The 21,000-nt window shown below is 40.5% G+C and overlaps 1 protein-coding gene across 1 annotated transcript; it reads left to right on the plus strand.

Moving 5' to 3' along the window:
- Nucleotides 1-9,668: 9,668 nt before the first annotated feature.
- On the plus strand, nt 9,669-20,304 carry GDF10 (growth differentiation factor 10). Its single transcript, XM_009897707.2, has 3 exons — nt 9,669-10,029; nt 15,401-16,308; nt 19,706-20,304. Exons 1-3 carry the CDS (start codon nt 9,732-9,734, stop codon nt 19,895-19,897), a joined length of 1,398 nt encoding a protein of 465 aa, XP_009896009.1. The 5' UTR covers nt 9,669-9,731; the 3' UTR covers nt 19,898-20,304.
- The last annotated feature ends 696 nt before the right edge of the window (nt 20,305-21,000 follow it).

The raw sequence follows: 21,000 nt of genomic DNA on the forward strand, positions 1-21,000 counted from the left end.
TCCAACCGTCGACCAAGGACTGAAGGGTCAACACTAATCCATGTCCCTAAATTCCAGGTCCACACACTGCTTAAATACCTCCAGTGACAGTGACTCCAAAGCTGCCCTGGGTAGGCCATTCCAATATCTGGTAATCCTCTCTGTCAAGAAAGGCTTCTAAAGAAGCTCATGATGACAGATCAAGACAGATGAAGAACTGAAACCAGATTTAACAATTTATGTGATCTGCACAGCTATTGGGACCTATCTTAAATTAAGATTTTGATAGGTCTGCAACAGAAGATACAGATCTTACTGTAGATATAATTTACCAAGCATTTAATGTGGTTCTGTTTTGCACAGTCACACAGAATCACAGAATCACCAAGGTTGGAAGAGACCTCAAAGATCATCAAGTCCAACCTGTCACCACAGACCCCATGACTAAATCATGGCACCAAGTGCCACATCCAATCCCCTCTTGAACACCTACAGAGATGGTGACTCCACCACCTCCCTGGGCAGCCCATTCCAATGGCAAATGACTCTCTCAGGGAAGAACTTTCTCCTCACCTCACATTTAGTGCCTACACTTGCTGCTGCTGCCATCTTACTGCATTAATAAATGCTGAGATAGGAATTTACTTCATAAATACAAGGCTGGATGAAACTTATTTTTCCCATTTGCAAATAATATGCAGGAAAAAAGGCAAGGAAGAATATCAGGTCATCCACTCCCTTCTCCTGTCCCACAGCAGGTTCAATTCCGCCTAACCATTCATCACAGGTATTTGTCTTTCATTTCCGTCAGAAGCTCCTGCCTCTAAGGGGACACATCTCTTCCAGTGCTTCAGGATCTCCCAGTGAAAATGTTCTGCTGGCTTTCTCAATGACAGGAAATCTAGCAGATTTGACACAGCTATTCCACGCCGCTCCTGCAAATGTTGTACTTATGAAATTGCACACATATTCCTTTGAATGCAATAAAACGTGGATTATGGGGCCAAAAAAGCCCTATAAGAACCATGTTGAACATTATTAATGCATACAAGTAGTTTTGACTTAGCTTTCCCCTCTAAAAAGCAGCAATTTCAAGTAAAATAACTTGCTCCCTGGATTTCTTATTTTCTGGCACTAGGGATAAAAATAAACATTTACTGGGCTCATGGCTATATGCATTGGGAATGTGGAACTTATGCCTATCTGATAGTCAATATGATAGTTTACAGTATTCTAATTACAAGCATATTTCTGAACAGGAGCCAGCAGCGTGCCCAGGTGGCCAAGAAGGCCAATGTCATCCTGGCCTGTATTAGGAATTGTGTGGCCAGCAGGATCAGGGAAGTCATTCTGCCCATGTACTCAGCACTGGTTAGGCCACATCTCGAGTACTGTGTCCAGTTCTGGGCACCTCAGTTTGAGTAAAATGTTGAGTTGCTCAAATGTGTCCAGAGAAGGGCAACAAAGGTGGTGAGGGGTCTGGAGCACAAGCCCTGTGAGGAGCGGCTGAGGGTGGTTTTAGCCAGGTGGGGGTCAGTCTCTTCTCCCAGGTAACCTGTGACAGAACAAGAGGACACAGCCTCAAGTTGTGCCAAGGGAGGTTTAGGCTGGATGTTAGGAAAAAAAGTCTTCACAGAAAGAGTGACTGGCCATTGGAATAGGCTGCCCAGGGAGGTGGTGGAGTCACCATCACTGGAAGTGTTTAAAATAAAACTGGATGAGGCACTTAGTGCCATGGTTCAGTTGATTAGATGGTGTTGGGTGATGGGATGGACTTGATAATCTCAAAGGTCTTTTCCAACCTGGTTAATTCTGTATTCTAAATTTTCCTGTCCTACCCATGCCCACCAGGGATGCGGTACATCTGGTCAAGCAATTCATATCAGCTTGCAGAAACTTATCAGTCCTGGTGCATAAAGACAGCTATTTGATGCTGAAATCACTAGCATGTAAAAAACCATGAACAGAGCATGCCATGACACTAGAACAGTGGTCCTTTTAGCCCAGTACTAACTCATAAATTACTGATGGTGAATTTTTAGTATCTGTTTGTTCCTTCTTTTCCACTGATGTTTTGATAATCTAAAAAGTTGTATTAGAAGAACAACTTTTCAGAGTATAAATGTACTAAAGTCACATCCAATTATACCTTTAAGTACTGCAAAAAAACTAGTATTACCTTCACGATTCCTCTGCTTCACTATTTGTCTACAAGTTTGTTTTTTTCAGTAATTTGCTGTAAAGCAATTCCAAGTGATCCTTATGGAATTCCTGGTATTTCTTCTGTGGAAAGAATTCCTCTGCAGAGAGTTTGGGAGAAAGAGATGGGAAAGTGTCCATACTGTGATTGCCCATTGGAATGGGCTGCCTGGGGAGGTGGTGGAGTCGCCATCACTGGAGGTTTTTAGGAGAAGACTTGACAGGGTGCTTGGTGCCATGGGTTAGTTGGGCGGTGTTGGATTGGTTGATGGGTTGGACGCGATGATCTTGAAGGTCTCTTCCAACCTGGTTTATTCTATGTATTCATACAAATGATGGGTGGTTCCGAATTCTGAAAGTATATATGCCACATATATATAAAAAATATTATATGCATAATATATACTATTATAGTATATAATTTATGCAGTATTATAATTTATATATTCTATAGTTTCTATATTAATAATATAATATTATATTTTATATATTATATATATACACCAGTAATATGCCTTAGTTTACTTACACCTATGCACATCTATGAGAAATGGGGGTAGAGTGCAGTGAAAATTGCAACTGAAGACATCAGAAACAAGATGCCACAAGATGCCAAAAACTAGTATGATACATCACTTAGAATGATGTTTCTGTTTTGCTCCACTCCAATATTTCAATCCATTCCATTTTAATTGCCATATTCCTAATAGCTTAGGAGTTATACAACGTTAATGAAAAGTCTGTGTGAGACTGACGAATAAAACATTTTATTTCAAAGCTTCATTTTTCAATTTACAGGGAATGAGAATTTTGGTGGAGTTTCAACTGATGATTTCTGTGGTTGCTAGTCTGGCATGATCCCTTTCTGAGCAAGCTGAGATCAATCATAGCAATAATTTAACAAGTGACTGGTCCAAATTCATCTTGGGTGCAACTCCAAAGTTAATGTAGTGACACTACATTTTGGCCTGCAACTTAGTATACTAAGAGAAAAACAGAAAACATCCCCTTAGTATTCTTTTACAACAAGAAAAATACCCATGTGGACCCAAACTACACAGCAGTGATCTGTGGAGTCAGTTTATACATAATGTGTGAATTCTGTTTACTACCAGGGATTCTGTCTATGCAAATCAGAATAAAAACTCAGCTTAAATATCTGTTCATCTTCTGTGTTGGTTGCTGTATTTTTTAAGCACACTGAATATAATCTGGGATGACAACATGAATGACTATTTCAAATGAGGCAGCTGAATGTTGAAAACCTCTGGAAAATTAGTTTTCTGCACTCATCTACTCAAGCAAAGTTCTGCTGAAGGCTGGAGGACAGAATAGAATTTCCTCAGAATGAGGTGAGAGATGTTGGTATCTCCCTTCAAAAATGTTGAATGTAAGAAAATGAGATGTAGGGATCAAGGAAACATGTAAAAAAGAGATATATCTGGAGAAATAAATTCTGCTATATTGTTGAGATGCCTGAAAAGGCAGGTAAGTCCTTACAAAGAATAAGCAACAAGAGAAGCGGCTTCATGCATTCAGAAGTGAGGCAGACAGAGGCAATAGCTCTCATGAGACCAACAAGTATGGCCAGAAATTTCATAAAAACTTCCAGTCCCCCTGTGTCAGTTAATCTAAAAAACAAAACAAAACAAAAACCTACTACCTCTGATGGCAAATCTTGCCTTGGCTCTGACCATCATGGCCACTATATGAGTACTATTGATTCACAGCAAAATCACAGAAAGACCCTGCGCTCCTAAAAGCAATCTTTTGCCTGGAACTACAGGTTTCCTGTGGAATTATAGATTGTTTTACAGAAGTATTCTTAGAAACCTGTTAAAACCTCTGAATCTCTTTTATTTCGTCTGTCCTGAAGCAGTCATCTTCACATTTGGAACACCTGGTAAGGGAAAGAATTCATCTAAAAGTATATATTTGTGGTGAGTTCTCTATCACTTGCAATTAAGAAAGCATGGATCCTTCATACAGCTATTATAGCTCAGAGAAGAGCTGTGAGCACCAAATGTACCTCACTGGGACAGGTTCTCCTACAAGCGCTATTCAGGAAGTCAGCCAAAGCTATTGTAAGGCTTAGAAGGTTATGAATATGCCAGTCACAAACACCGAAGCTACCTGACAGAGGTGCTCACCAGGAAAAGGCTATAGGATAATGAATTATTCCAGCTGTTACCTTAAAGACACTGTTCCATACAGAACAGAGCAATGGGTCAGCCTTGCCTTAGGGGCACGCCTGCCACCTACTGGTCAGCAGCTGCTCATCAGGCTTCTAAGTTTTTGTTTAATCCAGTTCCACCATGTGCAGAAACCTTTCTGTACTATCAGCACAATACATCCTCTTCTCATCTGCTGCATTACTCAGACCAAGAAAATCCTGGAGAGATCCCAACCCAACTTGAAAGAAGATCTTTGCAAAACCAGCTGTGGTCATGGATGGCTCCCAGCTGCTGCTGCCTCTTCCCCACCCTCTTTCCACAGCCTTCGACTTCCACTTGTAAACAGAAGGCTGAAGATGCATATCACAGCTGGCCATCTTATCACTGATGCAGGATATATAATGGTACAATGCACTCTCACCAAGCCTACCTAACCCACTTCCCTATCCCACTTGTTCTCTTCAAAAGCACTAGTGTTTCCACTGGCAACCATTGCTCAGCAGCTTATCAATCCTGCCTGTTAAGTGTGTCAGGCTGAGCTCCAAACTTGCATGGAACACTCACCTCAGTAGGAGTCTTTGCTGCCTAGGAAACAAACTCAGTAAAAGGACAGGGAATTCAAAGCCCTATAGGCTGCTGGCTGGAACTTAAAGACTGGTGCCTAGGGTTGCTTGAAATATTTCCTAAAAATTGGTTTTGAAGTAAGTAAAAAGTAACCACCTTTTCTATAGCTCCTTTTTCTTCAGTCACAACCTCAATGGTTTGATTGTCTTGTGTTCTCATGCTCCCGCACGATCTGTAGCTTCCCTTTCCTGCCGAAGAGAAGGGCACATACCCCAGGAAGGATAATGGCCTAGCACTTGTGATGCATCCTCTCATAGTATGGAGACATCTTTCAGTAACAGGAGCAGTTCAGGTGAGTTCCAAGGCAGCACTGCCAACCTGGGTGAATCAAGTTTTCAACAATTTCCAGTGGAAAGTTTGCTTTCCTTTCTTAACAGGGAAAAGAATACCTAGTCTTTTTTCTTCCTAAATGACTTTGTGTGGTGCATCAGTCACTGAAAGTTGAAAGCACTTGCCATAAAAAGCATGAAATGAAACATGGTCTTCATGTCATGCTAGTGCCTAGTAACACCACAGAATTACAACTTCTGCCAATTCTAGTCAGTATCTCTGCATTTAGTAACCTAAGTATAGAGAAAATCCTCCAGCAAAGGATGGCAGCTTATGAGTAGCAACTGAATGGAAAATGCTTGTGTGGCAATTGTCTATGCCATCCTCATTATAAACATAAATGGTGGGCTTCAGGCTTGGAAAACAAGTCTCTGGCTCTAGATATATACATCTGTCACAAACAGATGTTGTAGAAGTCTTCAAATACAGAGAGATAAAGCTAGAAAAGCAATATTCAACATATTCATTAGTAATGGGACATGGGATATGTCAATGCTTGTTGCATGACAACTGCATAAAGAGAAACTAAAGCTAAATTCAGCTTTGTAAAGCACTAATCCTGAGGCTGAACAGTGTATGTGCTACTGCATGCCTGTAAAACTAATGGAAGAGGAAGACAGCCTCTACCTCACACAACCACCCATTCTCTTAAGTGAAATTCATCTTCTGTACATCTCAACTGTCTGATACAGACCTCTATTACAGGCAATGAAAAAGCAACTAACCATATGAACAGTTTGGTACAACTACAGTAGGGTGAAACAAATATGCTAAACTGAATTACATCTATGCATCCTGGTTCCTGGTTGCTTAATTTCTGTAATTATGGGCCGCTGATAGCTGGTAGTACATGAATAGAGGCAATTCTTGCTCCTTAGTAAGACAGACAAAATTTGTCACAAAAGATGAATGATAGGGAACCCAGCAGGAGGAAAAGCTATTCTTGCCACAGAATGGAATATGAGAGTCTGGATTCATTATGGAAATCCAAGGTGAAAGCTTGTTCTTGAGCTGATGGGATGGATTGGGATAGCAAGTTTTGCTTCTCAAGAAGCAAAACTTTCCCCACCAACAATAGGAACGGCCTGATACGCTAAACCTATTCTCTTAACACTACGAGTCCTCCAGGGCTCTGGATCACCTCAGAGCATTTTGCTTGCTCTAACACCTAAACACCACTAGGACTCTGTTCTTTGGGCTTTTTAGGTATTGAGATAATGTCACTATTATCCAGGAAAATGGAATAAAATACAAACCCCCTTTTTACAGGCCATATATCATTCTTGTCATACCATGTGATTTTGGTATGTGAAAAAGGTTTTTAGAGTTCTGCCATCAGTTTTGATGAGAACCTGCATCCCACTGCATTTTGTGATGTTAATCACTAATTAATAAGTTTCATACTTAAGGAATCACCTTGTACAGTCCTAGTTAATTGTGTAGTTTCATACATAGCATGGTATTTTTGTGAGTGAAAAATGAATGAGCTGTCATACAATAAGTAGTTACCAAAAGTATGGACTAAGCCCAAATACAGTAGTATTTTATATCTGATTAACTTCCCTGGAGTTTTAAACTTCATTATCCTGGCTACTGACTTTATTATTAAAAATAAAGAGATGAAATTATTTTCATATAGATCTAACCCCAAAGGGAGTTAGTAACTTCTTATACTGTAGTACAAAAAGAATAGATATTATTCCCAGTGCCCTATATCCCCTCATATGTATTTCTTATCCTACATTCTACAACAAAACACAAGCACAAGCCACAGTAGCTCTTTTGTATGGATGTCTCTAATTACTTGGGGAATTTTTTTAATATTATTATTTTAGCAAGAAGCCTAGACCTGCAGTTTAAAATACTGAATGCATTACTCTAACTATTAGGACAGTTTCTCCATGTCCTGACTTGCAAAGCTTCGACTTGAGCTAGAAAGAAAGAAAGAAAGAAAGAAAGAAAAAGAAAGAAAGAAAAAGAAAGAAAGAAAAAGAAAGAAAGAAAAAGAAAGAAAAAGAAAGAAAGAAAGAAAGAAAGAAAGAAAGAAAGAAAGAAAGAAAGAAAGAAAGAAAGAAAGAAAGAAAGAAAGAAAGAAAGAAAGAAAGAAAGAAAGAAAGAAAGAAAGAAAGAAAGAAAGAAAGGAAGAAAGGAAGAAAGGAAGAAAGAAAGAAAGAAAGAAAGAAAGAAAGAAAGAAAGAAAGAAAGAAAGAAAGAAAGAAAGAAAGAAAGAAAGAAAGAAAGAAAGAAAGAAAGAAAGAAAGAAAGAAAGAAAGAAAGAAAGAAAGAAAAGAAAGAAAGAAGGGAGAAAAATATTTTTTTTTTTTTTAAAGAAAGAAAGAAAGAAAAAAGTAGAGCTTGGCAAGAGCTTTAATTAGCAGAAATTTCCACGCTAGGAATATTATTCTGCATGAGCAGAAATTGCATAGCTCTTGCCTCTAGATGCCTTAGAGATGCCATTGACTGGCCATATTCAGAACAGGGGAATTATGTGACCCAGTGCTAATTTGAATTCCTTTACCAAACACATTTTTATTTCATCATCTCAGCTGCATAAAAGAGTCGAAGTACCAGAGCTTTAAAGGCTTTGAATTCCTGCTGTTCTGCAATAAAATAAGGCAAGAAATATTACCCATCCCTGGTTGATCGTTTAATTCTTTCCCAACAATGTCAAAGTATCAGTGTCCTACAGGTTTTAGTGCAGGTTAAAGACTGATACAAAGTATATGCCTGAAAGGGGAGTTTGGAGTGAGTTAAGGCGAGGGAGAACATTTTAATGGGACATTGGTCCAAAATAGCCCAGCTTGTTCCTACCTCCTGCTGCCTCTTCCTCCTTTTCACAGGACCTTGATTGTATAGAAACACTACAGACAAAAACTACAAACAACAAAAGGTTCGCTCACACCCCCAGTGGAGGTCATGAGCATGCTGCCATGGAGAGAGAAGGCGGGCGGGGCGGGGGGGAGGAAAGCATCAAAGGATGGTTTGGCTTATTTATAAGCAAAGATTAATTTATAGGAGGTTTGATACTTTAGCAATGTGCATTTGGGCAAATTTGTGTTTGTAAATTGCTCATTTCATACATCCAAGGGACACAGAGCAATATGGCCTGGTGCTACTTTTAAAAATTAATCAAGCCCCTTTTCCATCATCTAAAAATTACAAACTTATGGTTCGGAGGCTTTCAATGGTATCTGCTCAGATTTGACACTCCCAGGTTAAAAATCACAAAATAGTTGTGTTATATCCAGCAACAGTAGCTTTTCCAACAATTTTTCAATTATTGCATTGTATACTCTCCAAGAAAAGTAACTATCTTGGCTACTGGAGGACAAACCTTATAAAAGGAGGCAGAAGGAACAAATTCCCCTAAAATACACCACTCTCCTTATAGGCTGTCTTTAAAACAGCTATTCATTATAGCAGCATTTATGCTTGCAGGGTGACTATACACTATGATTCAGTACTACCTGTGTCACATGATGAATAAGCGCAACATGCACCATTCACTTTTAAACCAACCCCCTCTGACATAAGCCATGTAAATCCTTCAGAAATTCACGCCAGTATTCTCCTTCAGATCACACATAGAAATAGCCCAATGACGAAAGTTTACCCATGCACAGCCCCTTTAACCTCTACTATTTAAGTATCTGCTTAGAATTATCAGTGACCCTTGTTGCACTCTTGGCTAGTTCACACTGGGTCTTCCAGAGTTTGGACCCACCGGGGACTTCTCTTTTCTCGGGATCCTTGAAACAAACACTATTTCCAACGGTGCCTTTCCAAGACAGAACTGTCAGCTCTGCCGATAGAAAGAGATAAAAAAGCTTTCCACCTCTTTCTGCACGTATGTGCACACGCTTTCCTTCTTATAATGCCCCTGCCATTCATCCGCTCTCCCGCTCTTTCCCACTGCCTGCCTACCCGCTGGTTATCTACTTGTTTCTATCTTTTAGAAATTATTTTCAAGCCTCCCCCCGCCGGGGCCAGCAGCCAAGGTGCTGTCCTACCGCAGCGCTCGCTGCCAGAGCGGCGCGGTGACATGTGTCTCCAATCAGCGGCCGGGCGCTAATTAATTTAGATCCTTTCCCCGCTCCGCTTTAAAGAGTGGGGGTATCCCTGCGTTGGACGAATGCAGTGTCTCTACCCGCGAGTACCCGGACACCCCCCACCCCCCACCCCCCCCCCCCCCAGCCCCGCTCTGCCGCCCCCGGGCCGCAGCTTCTCACCCCCGGGCCCGGGGATTGGCCCGGCGGAGGCGGCATCAGCGGCGGTGGCGAGGGGGGGCCGCCCCCACCCTCCCTCCTCTTCCCTCCCCGGCCCCGCCGCCCCCTCGCCCCGGTGCGTAAGGGCCAACCGGGAGACCCAGAAGCAGGCAGCCACCGAGCCGCCGCCGAGCGCCCGGCCGCCCCTCAGCATCCCGCGATGGCCGGCCGCCTGACCTGCTGCCTCCTGCTGTGGGCCCTGGGCCACGGGCACTGCCGCTCGCCTGCGGGGGAGGGCGCCGGCAGCCAGCCCGCCTGCCCCGTCCAGTTGCCCGCCGCCCGGGACTTGTCCTCCCCTGGACGAGACCCCCGCGGGGGCTCTTCTCCGACCCCTGCGCTGGGCAGTATCGCTCAGGACATGGTAGCTGTCCACATGCTTAAGCTCTACGAGAAGTACAACCGGGAAGGGAACCGGCCCGGCGATGGCAACACGGTCCGCAGCTTCAAAGCCAGGCCGGGTAAGACAGGCCGAGCGCGGGGGGCACCGCCGGAGCCCCCTCGCTCCTCTTTCGCTTTAAAGTGGCGGGTTTGCGTCGAGGTTGTCACTGACTGCGGCGTGTGTCACACTAGGTGAATAGTGGGGGACCCTTCCTAACTACACGGACACGGTGTTTCCCCTCCGCTCTGCGGACGGCTTGCCACCTCCCCCAGTTCCCTTCCCTCCGCTGAGACTATCTAGAACCAGGTATCTCCCCACTTCAGAAAGCCTTTGCTGCTGCGTAGGCAAACCGCTGGAACAAAAAGAAGCGCTGTTCTCAGTGCACATCGGGCTGGGTCGAAAGATCTTTTCAGAGATACTTGGAGCAGCGAGCGCTCCAGCCACAGGTCCTCTCCTCTGGCTCTCCTTAGGCTCACAAGCTGATGTGAGGAAGAGTGCCGCCTACGGGACCGACCGCCGAACACTGCTCGGGATCTTAAATTCATTGCACTGCCTAAACTTCTGAAGACAGATGCCTGGCCTGTCTCTCCCCAGCTTTGCTTGGCTTGATTATGAGTGTGGAAGAGCATATATATAGTGTGAAAACTGCACTTTCATTATCCCAGTCTTGCTTCAAAACAAAGCGATTTTGTCCTTTTGATTTGCCAAGCAAACCCAAACCCTTTCTCTGGAAAATGTCTTCCTTCTTTGGTTAACTCTTGCAGGCTATTACTAAGATCTTAGCTCTTAAAAGAACAACTGTGTCAGTTTCTAGAATATAATTTTTGTTACACTGCCAGAAATACATTTTTTTTTAATAGACACATCTGATAGGTGAATTAAAATCTGGTGTTGTGAACCTCAATCTATTTCTCCTACATTTCAGTCTTGTGTATAGAATGCAATGCAGCATACAGCAGTTTAGGTAATGGTTATCATAATGCATGATAACTCATTCTCTAGAACACCTCAGCCTAATTTCTCTTCTATATCAAATGTAATATTAAACAATTATCACATTTGTGGAGAAAGAGGATCCCACTGAAGGGTAACTGGCTAAGGAAAATATCTAGAAATCTAGGAGTTAGGCTGTAAAGCAGTTGCACACATTTGGGAGATAAATCAGCTGTCATGTTCTAGATCATTAGCTAGCAGCCGCTGCTGACTAATAGGGGTTAGGAAGAAACCACCACTGTGGATGGTCCATCCATGACCTCCTGCTATCTGCCTTTTTTTTTTTTCTCCTCCTGTGAACTAAGCAGCTGATACTGGCTGCTGCCCAAGTAAGGCCTTGGACAGCAAGAGCGATTTTTGGAAGAATGCAAGAATTGAGCTACGTTTTTCTTCATTTTTCAATGATTCTGCTGAACAAGTTATTGCATGTAAGTGATTTAAATTCTGGTTTAAGACACTAAAATAGCAGCAGTTTTCTAATTACAGATAGACAGTACTGACCAATTAGAAATCAATATTATTTTGCACCTCTGTCAGAACATAAAGCCAAGGCAGAGGTGCCTGGAAATATTTCCGTGCAATGGAAATAAAGCACATCTATGTCCAAAACTCTTGCCTCCTGTGTCCCAGCTGTCCACCTTCTCTACTGGATTCCATTTCTGCCCAGTAATATGGCATGAAAGCAGAACCTCATCTACAATGTTCCATTTTTATGGCAATAAATTATACTTCATAATTCATCAACTGACTGATGAGCAGTCTGAAATGGACCACAGAATGACACAAGCTGAGGGGGAGAGAGAAGATTCTTATCTGGCAATACATTTTTCTTTATCTCCTTGAAGAAATTCTAGTGTTTTCTTCTGAAAGAAGAAACTGATTTTCTAGAAGACATCTGGAATGTCTGTTCTTTATAATATATGGATTCTAATTCTGATCTCGTTGTGATAAACATAACAGACTACACCTACAATACACCTGTCTTTTCATTATCCCAAGCAATGGACTTACTACCTTTGTTTCATCTTTTTTTAAATTTGTACCTTCCAGAAAATCTGTAACCTCCTGTTCCTAAGCTGCAGCTTAAAGCTGATTGGTAAGGTACACCTGAGCATCAGCATTAGTAGTTTGTCAAGATGAAGGCTCCAGAAATGGAAAATGTCACTCCTGACTTAGTTTGCTTCTTTGTCATATGCGTTACTGAGGCCTCCTCAACTACACAGTTGTATTGCCATCATACATAACCCTTACAGGGTATAAGGTGGTGTTAGCAGGGTTATTGCATATGTAATATTCTCCATGTTAAACCCGAGGCACTTACTATATCTACATATTTGCACATGACCAGATACAACTTTTTCATGTTCCTCTAGCAGTATTTAACCAATTCAGGAAGAGTGCTCAGATCATCAGATGATCACCACCTCTCAGCTCACCTCTATGTGTGTTCACAAGAGTTCATTATTCCTCTAAGGAGCTGAGAGATAGCCATAAAATAATTTGTCAGGTTCTTTGTTTTCTCTGAGTGCTTTCCATTTTTTAGGGAACTGCAGCTTTAGAAAACAGCACGAATTTAAATTAGTTACACAGTCAAGTTGCAAGTGGTTTGTAACCAAATGTGAAATATTAAGTTATTGTTCAACCTTGTTTTTCTAGATTGGAGTGAATTAGTCTAATGGAAGCAATCTGGTGCCTAAGCCATGAAACTTCCCCATAAATTGACTCTTGCATTTCAGGCTCATGCTTTGAACCATCCATCCCGTGTTAAATGAAGCAAAGCCCTTGGTGAATAGCAAAAAATAGCAGCCATTTAAATAGGACTATATCATAATGCATATGGTCACATATCTTAAAATATTTTACATGAGGTTCTCTGCATATTTCTTTCTCACACATGTGTAATCAGAAATACCATGCAAGTCTGTTTTGCTAATCTTCACTTACTGTAATGGGACATCCTTTTATGTGGGGTATGTATTAAGGGCTAGTATTTTCTTTCCTTGGCCACTTGCGCTTTTTTAACCCCTCTACCAATCTCTTGCATGTATCCTCTATACATCTTGCCTGTATTCCTAACTCAAAGCTTTTAGCAGTAATCAAAAGTAGATATGATCAGTAAAATACTAACAGCTTTAATGTATACAGCTAATACAATTCGACTCAGAACAGACCTGGAAAATGTAATAACACTTGCTTGACAGGTTGGTAAAAGCTTGACCAACCTGATGTAATATGAGGACTATGCTCTATCCAAAAATCAAGTTTCCTCTGGCTGTTCAGTAGCTGCAGAGTCACAGTTTCTTACTCTGTTTTACACACAATTTTTACTTTCGAAGGGTTCATTTCACACTATGATTAGTTAAAAATCCCTTTCTCTGAGCTATCATTAAAAGTTACCTTCCTGTCTGAAACCCTGGGACTCTGGTGTTTGAAATGCCTTAGGGATGCATACACTTTCATAGTAATTTCTACAGAACTGATAGAACTAATGCTGAAAAACTATGAAAAATTTCCATGGCACACAGCTCAGGTGGGGAGAGGCAGTGGGCAGACTTCTTTTTCAAAAAACATGCTTTCTGAAATGAACAAGCAATAACAACCTGGTGTTCTAAAGGAAGTACTATGATTATTCATTTCCTTGATCTGAAAAATAGGCTAACAGACTTGTGAAATTTCTATGCTTTAAAGACCTGATTAGAATGTAAACTCTTAATGTTTTTTTCATAGTATAAGCACCTGCACGTAACACTAACATTGAGTAAAAGTTTACAGATTGGAATCGTGTCCTGAACTGACAGAAACAAATAGGTTCTCATCACAGAATACTGTTTCTGTTAGCCTCTTGCCACCTGTTAAACCAATATGTTGGTATCAGTGCAAATTGTTACACTTCACTGTATAAGAAAAAAACCACAAATAAAATACAGATAGCATCGATGGAAATCACATACCTGAACATTTGTACTTCCAGACTGTCCTTCAGGGTCTGACATTAATGAACATCCTAATCTGCTGTGGTTTAGTCCAGCGGATGGTTCTGTGCAGCACAACCTGGAAGACATCAGCACCAGCTTAGTGAGATGTAGTACTATTAATTTCCATCGTTCAAATGAAACTGTGCTTAAAATTCTGACAGGTGGCAGTTAACAGTACTGCCTTTCTGTTGGTGCCAAAATTTCCATGGCTCATCATCTACAGTGCATTGAAAAAGAAATCTCAGTGTTTCTGGGAAGACTGGATGGTGGGTTTGTTGGGGTTTTTTATTTGGTTGGGTTTACATTTTTTTTCCTCTGTTCTGCTAGCAAACTTCTAGGTATGTTAACCCTTGGGTTAACTAAAATTGCAAATTTATCCACTGTAGTCCTTTGATATATTCCCAGTACCAGTCTTATCTTGGGACAACAGGGATCACTTCTTGGTTCTGCCACCCCTTTCTCATATACTCTTCAGCTAGAACAAAATGAAAGAAAACAAAACCACCACACCTAAAACACAACAACTTCTCACAATGATAGACTGTGAAGGCATGTGGTTTTAATTCTGGAATTACATTTTAACACACTAAGAGAGGTTTCTACTGTTTAAAAAAGAATGGTGTTAACAGTTATTAGTGTAAAAGTGCTCATTTTCCTTGAGAGGACAGTGGAAATGTAACCTCAGCACAAATTGTTCAACTAGCTACACAGAAACTACCAAATGGAGTTTGAATTCCAGGAGTTAGCTCCTGTTTAACAGTAGTCACCATCTTAAAGCAGATTGAAACACAAGTCTTAGACACCAACTAGATTTCGCAGTGCATTAAATGAAGCTCCTGCGTGATGTATACTAGAAAGGAGTAAGAGTAAGAGGCTCCCCTCCCAAATCAGTTGCACTGTTTATTTCCAACTCCTTTGTTAAATGTCTCCTGTGTGCTGTTTATGAATGATGAACTTCATATGCTGTTCCCCACAAACTAGGCACCCAGAGATCTTCCATGAATCTTTTCAGTCAGCTTTAGATAAGACCATCTTGAGTACTAACAGTAAACCTGCTTTTCAGCTAGTATACTAAGTAAGGTAGCATTGTGAGCACTGCCATGGGCAAATTTGATAGCTTCTTCTGAACATGACATTGAAACAAATTAAACAGGCACAAGGTTTGTTTTTCTTGCCTGCCCAGAATGAAAGGCAGTATGAAACTGAAAATCTCTGGGAAGAGTTCTATCCCCCCTGTAATCAAAAGGTACCCAATGTGTTGGATACTCCCAGTGTTATTGTAATATTGCTATCCAATACTGCTAGTGTTTCTTCCTCCTCTTCTTTACCTTAGCTGTAAGCTAAAGTGACAAACTCACTATAGTAGCTGATTTGAAGCAAGTGAAAAGCATAATTTGTTAATCCACTTATACAAAGGAATAAAGATTTGACTGCCATTTTTAGTCTCAGATATTTATCCATGTCTTCCCTGCTCTCTTGCAGAATTCTTGGCCCAGAAGCCCTTGTACTGCTTCAATCTGACATCCATGCAGGATTCAGAGATGATCCTTGCTGCTACCTTTCACTTCTATGCTGACAAACGCCCTCGGCATCGGGAAGCATTTTGTAAGCGTTCCAAGAACTCATCCTGTCGCCTCCTTCACCTGCCTCCAATCCTCCGTCTCAACCTCATTTTCCAAAGCATTCACCAGAATTCTGCCTATGGACTAGTGAAAGGGAACATCACTGTGTTACTTCAAAGGCGAGGGGCTTGGCACACAAAGGACATTTCAGATATCATAAAAGAATCAAAACAGGCTGGAGAGCTCATTCTCTGTGCTAAATTTGATTCTGGGGAGAAACACCAGGGCTTCCCTGAACAGGTCGCCAGTCATTTACCTTATATACTAGTTTATGCCAATGATCTTGCAATCTCTGAACCCAACAGTGTGGCAGTCACCCTACAGCGTTATGATCCATTCCCTTCCAATGATGGAGACCCAAACCTATCCCCTAATGCTTCTACTGATACTCGAGTGAGAAGGGATACATACCTCTCTAGCTCTATTCAGAACAATGAGTTGCCAGAAGTAGACTATAACAACAATAAATACAACAAACATGACATATGGGAGAACGCCTACAAGTCCTTGAAACCAAAAACCTCTCGCAAAGACCGAAGGAGAAAAGGGCAAGAAAATACAGAAACACTTACAAAGTCTCAGGTGCTAAATTTTGATGAGAAAACAATGAAGAAAGCAAGACGAAAACAATGGAATGAGCCAAGGATTTGTTCAAGACGATACATGAAAGTTGACTTTGCTGATATTGGCTGGAATGAATGGATCATATCTCCCAAATCATTTGATGCCTTCTACTGTGCAGGGACATGTGAATTTCCAATGCCCAAGGTAGCATGCCTTTTTCTCATTGTTAGTTTGCAAAGAATGGATCTTCTGTTCTGCCTATCCAAATACTTTTGTTAGATTATCTTTGAGGTTTTTACCTTTCTCAGTGTGTTCTGTTGCTTCACTCAGCCTAAATAATTTAAGCATTATCATTTACAACAACTTATTCATCAGAGTACAAAATTATTCTAATCAGCCTGTGATGGACACCATACACCTTATTTCCAAGTCACTCTTTTAGAACTGTAGAGTTAGAAATACACAACTGGCATGCTGAGAATCATCACACTGTATGCTTATTTTATTTTCTTTTAATATCAGTACATCACTCTGTTAGTACACCTACTTTAATAGTTGCTAATTCTTGATCTAGATACAAACCAGCACTAGTACATATGAGATCATAGCAAGTTCACCTACCTTAGTGCCGAAGTTCTTATTCCCTGAATTGTGAGGGGGAAGGCTAGTTTTTATGGTTAATAATGGCTTGATGCACTGCTGCATTTGCCAGAAAAGTGCTAGTCCTGTGTGGGGTAAAATTAGGTAAAAATGTATTTTGGTCCACAGTAATTAGAATTCTCTTGATTTCATCTTTATAAATACATCAGTTTATGAGTTTCGTTTTGAGAGTTGGATTCAGACCTGAAAACTAAACTCTCTTGAGGCTAAGAAGTATTTCTTATTAAGAATGGGAGAAGAGTGGTGATTTTCAAGGAGCAAAATCATGATAAAAGGCAGAATGGGAGGGCCTGAAGTATTTAAAATCTGCTGTTCAGTTGCTTTTTGGCTACATCTCCTTTCTTCGGTTTTCTGAGGCCCACAGTGCTCCTGAGCTAGGATTGTCCTAAAGGGGAAGTAAGAGAAGAATGGGCCTGGTGTATACAACTGAGTACCCAGTATTTGAAACATTAGCACTTCCTCAGTGCCACCACTACTGGGCATTCAGCTATTTCAAGCTTTCCATGTTAGCACATCAGTACTAAGGTCAATGATCACTGAAGATCCATACCAGGTTTACAGAAGGGTTGGAATATTTGGAGTCTGTCAGCTGTGGATGTAGGGCTCAGGCATTCAGATTCTGTAAAGAGTATTGGTCTATAACACACATTTACCTCTGTGAGCATCTATGTGCGTCCTGTATACACTTGCATGCATTAGAAGCTTGATTAGTGCTGTTGTCTTGGTAGACAGCTGGCCATGCGAGACTTTGCTCACATCTATTCATTCCTTGCATAGCTGGAGAAGATCCTTGTAGGATCTTCTTCAGATTAACACCCAGGAATCCTGTAAGTCAGTAACTGGTACCGAGGGCAATGATGGCTGTCCACTGTGTGGGGTCAGCAAATTCTGTTTCTGTAGCATGTCAAGATCTGTGACTGTTTCAAATAATATGAAATAATAAAGATGCTAGGAACATTTCAGGAGGTTTTTCATAAAGGTTAAAATGAGAACTTGAGTCTAGAGGGTCTATTTTTTTGATTTTGTAAACTTTGTTGTTGCTTAAACACAGGAAATCTGCTTCTGTCTCTCATGCTGTCCAGATTTTCTGTGATGGCCAGTGCAGGCAGAAGCTTTTTCTGTCTCACATCACAGCTGAGAAACTAATTCACTTTTTTTGGACTGTGGACAGCTTTGAAATCTAAACATGAAGGGTGGCATGAGTGAGCAAGCTGTTGCTAATTATGCCAACATATGCTAATTACAGAAAGGCACTTTCCAGGATTAGCAATTTGATGGGACTTTACTATAGGGATGCTGTCTTGAATCCCTGAAGGTTAAAGGACAGATTTAACTTTTCCTCCTTGTAATGGCTCAAATAAGGTCACTTTAGTGACATCTGAAAGCCTTAAAAGTTTGGACCTGATTTGCTGATACTTAAAGCAAATTTATCAGATCTGAATTATCTTTTAAAAATAGCCACTTTGTTATACCTGTGAACTATATAACTTTTCATATTTAAATGAAAAAGTCTGGTTTGCATTTACTCAATTATTATATAAAATTAAAGAAGATATAGGAGGCATTCACTTGAAGTATCTGCTTCCATGTGAAGGTATGCAAAGACTCTATTTGTGGTCCCACACATGTCATTTTCTACCCAATATGTGATGAAAATTTCATGTGCTGCGTATCAAATCTATGCAGAAAACTCATGAGACTATAGCAAAAAGCCTGATACGATTAATACAGTTCTACTATTACTGTACTTATTTGCTGGGACAACTGAACAGGTGTCACTGAAGCTTGAGCCTCAGTGGTAGGTTTCATGTCATACTATTGCCTCATGTAATGGGAGAACATGCATTCTGTACTATACTGAGGCACTGACAACAAACAAAGAGCAAAACAAAAAAAATATATAAAAAAAGGCTGTCACTCCATCACCAGTAAACCTGTGCTTGACTGCATATACTCAAGCAACAGAAGTGGTGAAAACTGTTTAATGCTATTCAGTTGCTCAGTCTACAAAGGTCAAGTTTAGCTTCTGAATAAGGGATGGAAAAAATATTATACTTAACAAATAATCAGGATAGTATTTCTATACCTTAACTTATTCCGTTGGGTTTTTTTCCCATTCTCACTGTTGTTCTGCTTCATGGCTGCCTCCTCAACATCCAGATACCAATAGCAGAAATAAAATTGTGGCTCTGTACCCTGAATAGTAAATGGATGTAAAGCATCTGTGAAATCTCACTTCAAACTTTCCTGGCCCTCTCAGCCTTTTGTTTTCTTCTCCCACTTTCAGGCTAGCTCAGGGGAGGAAGGCAGGGGAAAGCAGACAGACTACAGGTATGAAGTACTTGTTTGTCATGGCTGTCGGAGTTATTAGACTGCCCTAGACTAACTCCCCCCTGTGGACACTACGTCTGGAGCACTCCTCTTTTAAAACAGGGTAATCGCTCCAAGGAAAAAGTAACTAATTCCAGGTTAGCATACACGAGGAGAAATACTGCTGGAAGATAAGGATAGTTATTTTGGAAATACTTATAGTAGCCAAATTTCCAAATCAGACAAAAGGTTAAGAAAACAAAAGATAACATCTTAAAACTGAGAAGTGTGTGCCACCTTTCTCTGTTTCTCCTGCATGCCTGTCTGTAGCATCTAGTAGGAACAGCAAGGGACACTTTCTTTAGGCTGAGGACTGACTGCTGGCTGTGCCACCAGTGCCCTCCTCTGGTATTTATGAAGGCAGCACAAGGAACACAAAATATTTGTTGGATACACCCTGCAAAGGAAATCTGGAAGTGTGAGGGACTGACTATGCTGCGTGGCCCTATGACTCAATCACAAATATTCACTTTTTTGAGAAACAAAAACCCATAATTGCTGTCATTTTCCAAGTCCAGCTGCAAAAGTGACTGCTCATAAATGAAGCAATAATTATTTCCTTCTGTTCCAGATTGTTCGGCCATCAAATCATGCTACAATCCAGAGCATCGTAAAAGCAGTAGGAATCATTCCTGGCATCCCAGAACCCTGCTGCGTTCCTGACAAAATGAGCTCTCTCAGTGTCTTGTTCCTAGATGAGAACAAAAATGTTGTTTTAAAGGTATATCCCAACATGTCAGTTGAAACTTGTGCCTGCCGATAATTTCAGACAAACACATCTTTAACGAGGACCCACGCATCCTGCCTGTCTACACTGGGAAAGTTGTAAATGGGAAATGAATCCACTTGTGTTCATGAGCGAATGCAAGCCCACAACTCCTCTACTGAAACCATGCAGAGAGACTAAAACAATACAAATGGAATGATATGTCTACTGTCATCATTTGTCTTTCATATTCACCTTCCAGGAATTCAGTACTTTTACAAATGCCTTCCTAACCCACCTAGCCAAGACACCTGATATTTAGTGAGAATTTTAAGTGTAAAGTTTTCCATAATCAAAGGACTAAAATATGTTTTTGTACCCTATTTTTCCTGACTATTTTATGTCTTCAGCTAATCAAGAAGATGGGAAGTGAGCTTGCAAAGGCAGACTTATTTTAGAATATCACTTTTCACTTTTGTACACAGATCAGAACTTTTTGCCTAAAACACTCATACTTTTAATCTGCATATTTATACTGGGGAAAAAAAATGCTGTAATAAAGGGCTTGAAATGCATATTTTCTTCAGGATGCAAGTATAGTGCACTGCATAAGCTTTCATATAAACAGTATGTTAACATAGACATTTTGGGTTATCCGTCCCTAATACATAACTTGTTCTTTGAAAGACATATGTAATATCCCACAGCTTTTGTTTTGCTGGATAATGTTGGGTTGTTAAACATATTCTCTGAGTAACACATACTATCTAGTAATATGTTGAAACACTAAAAATAAAATAACCAAGATTTATATTTTTGTAAATTATACTTTATATGCTCTAGATTGTTACATGCTTTTAACAAAAGCTAATAAATTAAAGGTACAGTAGTATCTAAAAAAACAGCTGAATTGTCTTTCTATAAATGCACTCTCTTACATTCTGTTAATTAGATGGAAAGATGTAAATGCATGTTAAGCTTGTCATAATGCACCTCAATAGATTCAAGACAGAAGGGAATACTGTGATCATCTAGACTGACCTCCTGCATAGCAAAGATCAAAGAATCTCGCTCAGTAGTTTTTGCACCATGCATTATGGACCTCCTATCTTGAGCTTGGGAATATCTTTATAAAACATGCATAAATTTGGCTTTAAAGA

The sequence above is a fragment of the Dryobates pubescens genome, chromosome 8 (genome assembly GCF_014839835.1).
Source record: "Dryobates pubescens isolate bDryPub1 chromosome 8, bDryPub1.pri, whole genome shotgun sequence".
NCBI lineage: Eukaryota > Metazoa > Chordata > Aves > Piciformes > Picidae > Dryobates > Dryobates pubescens.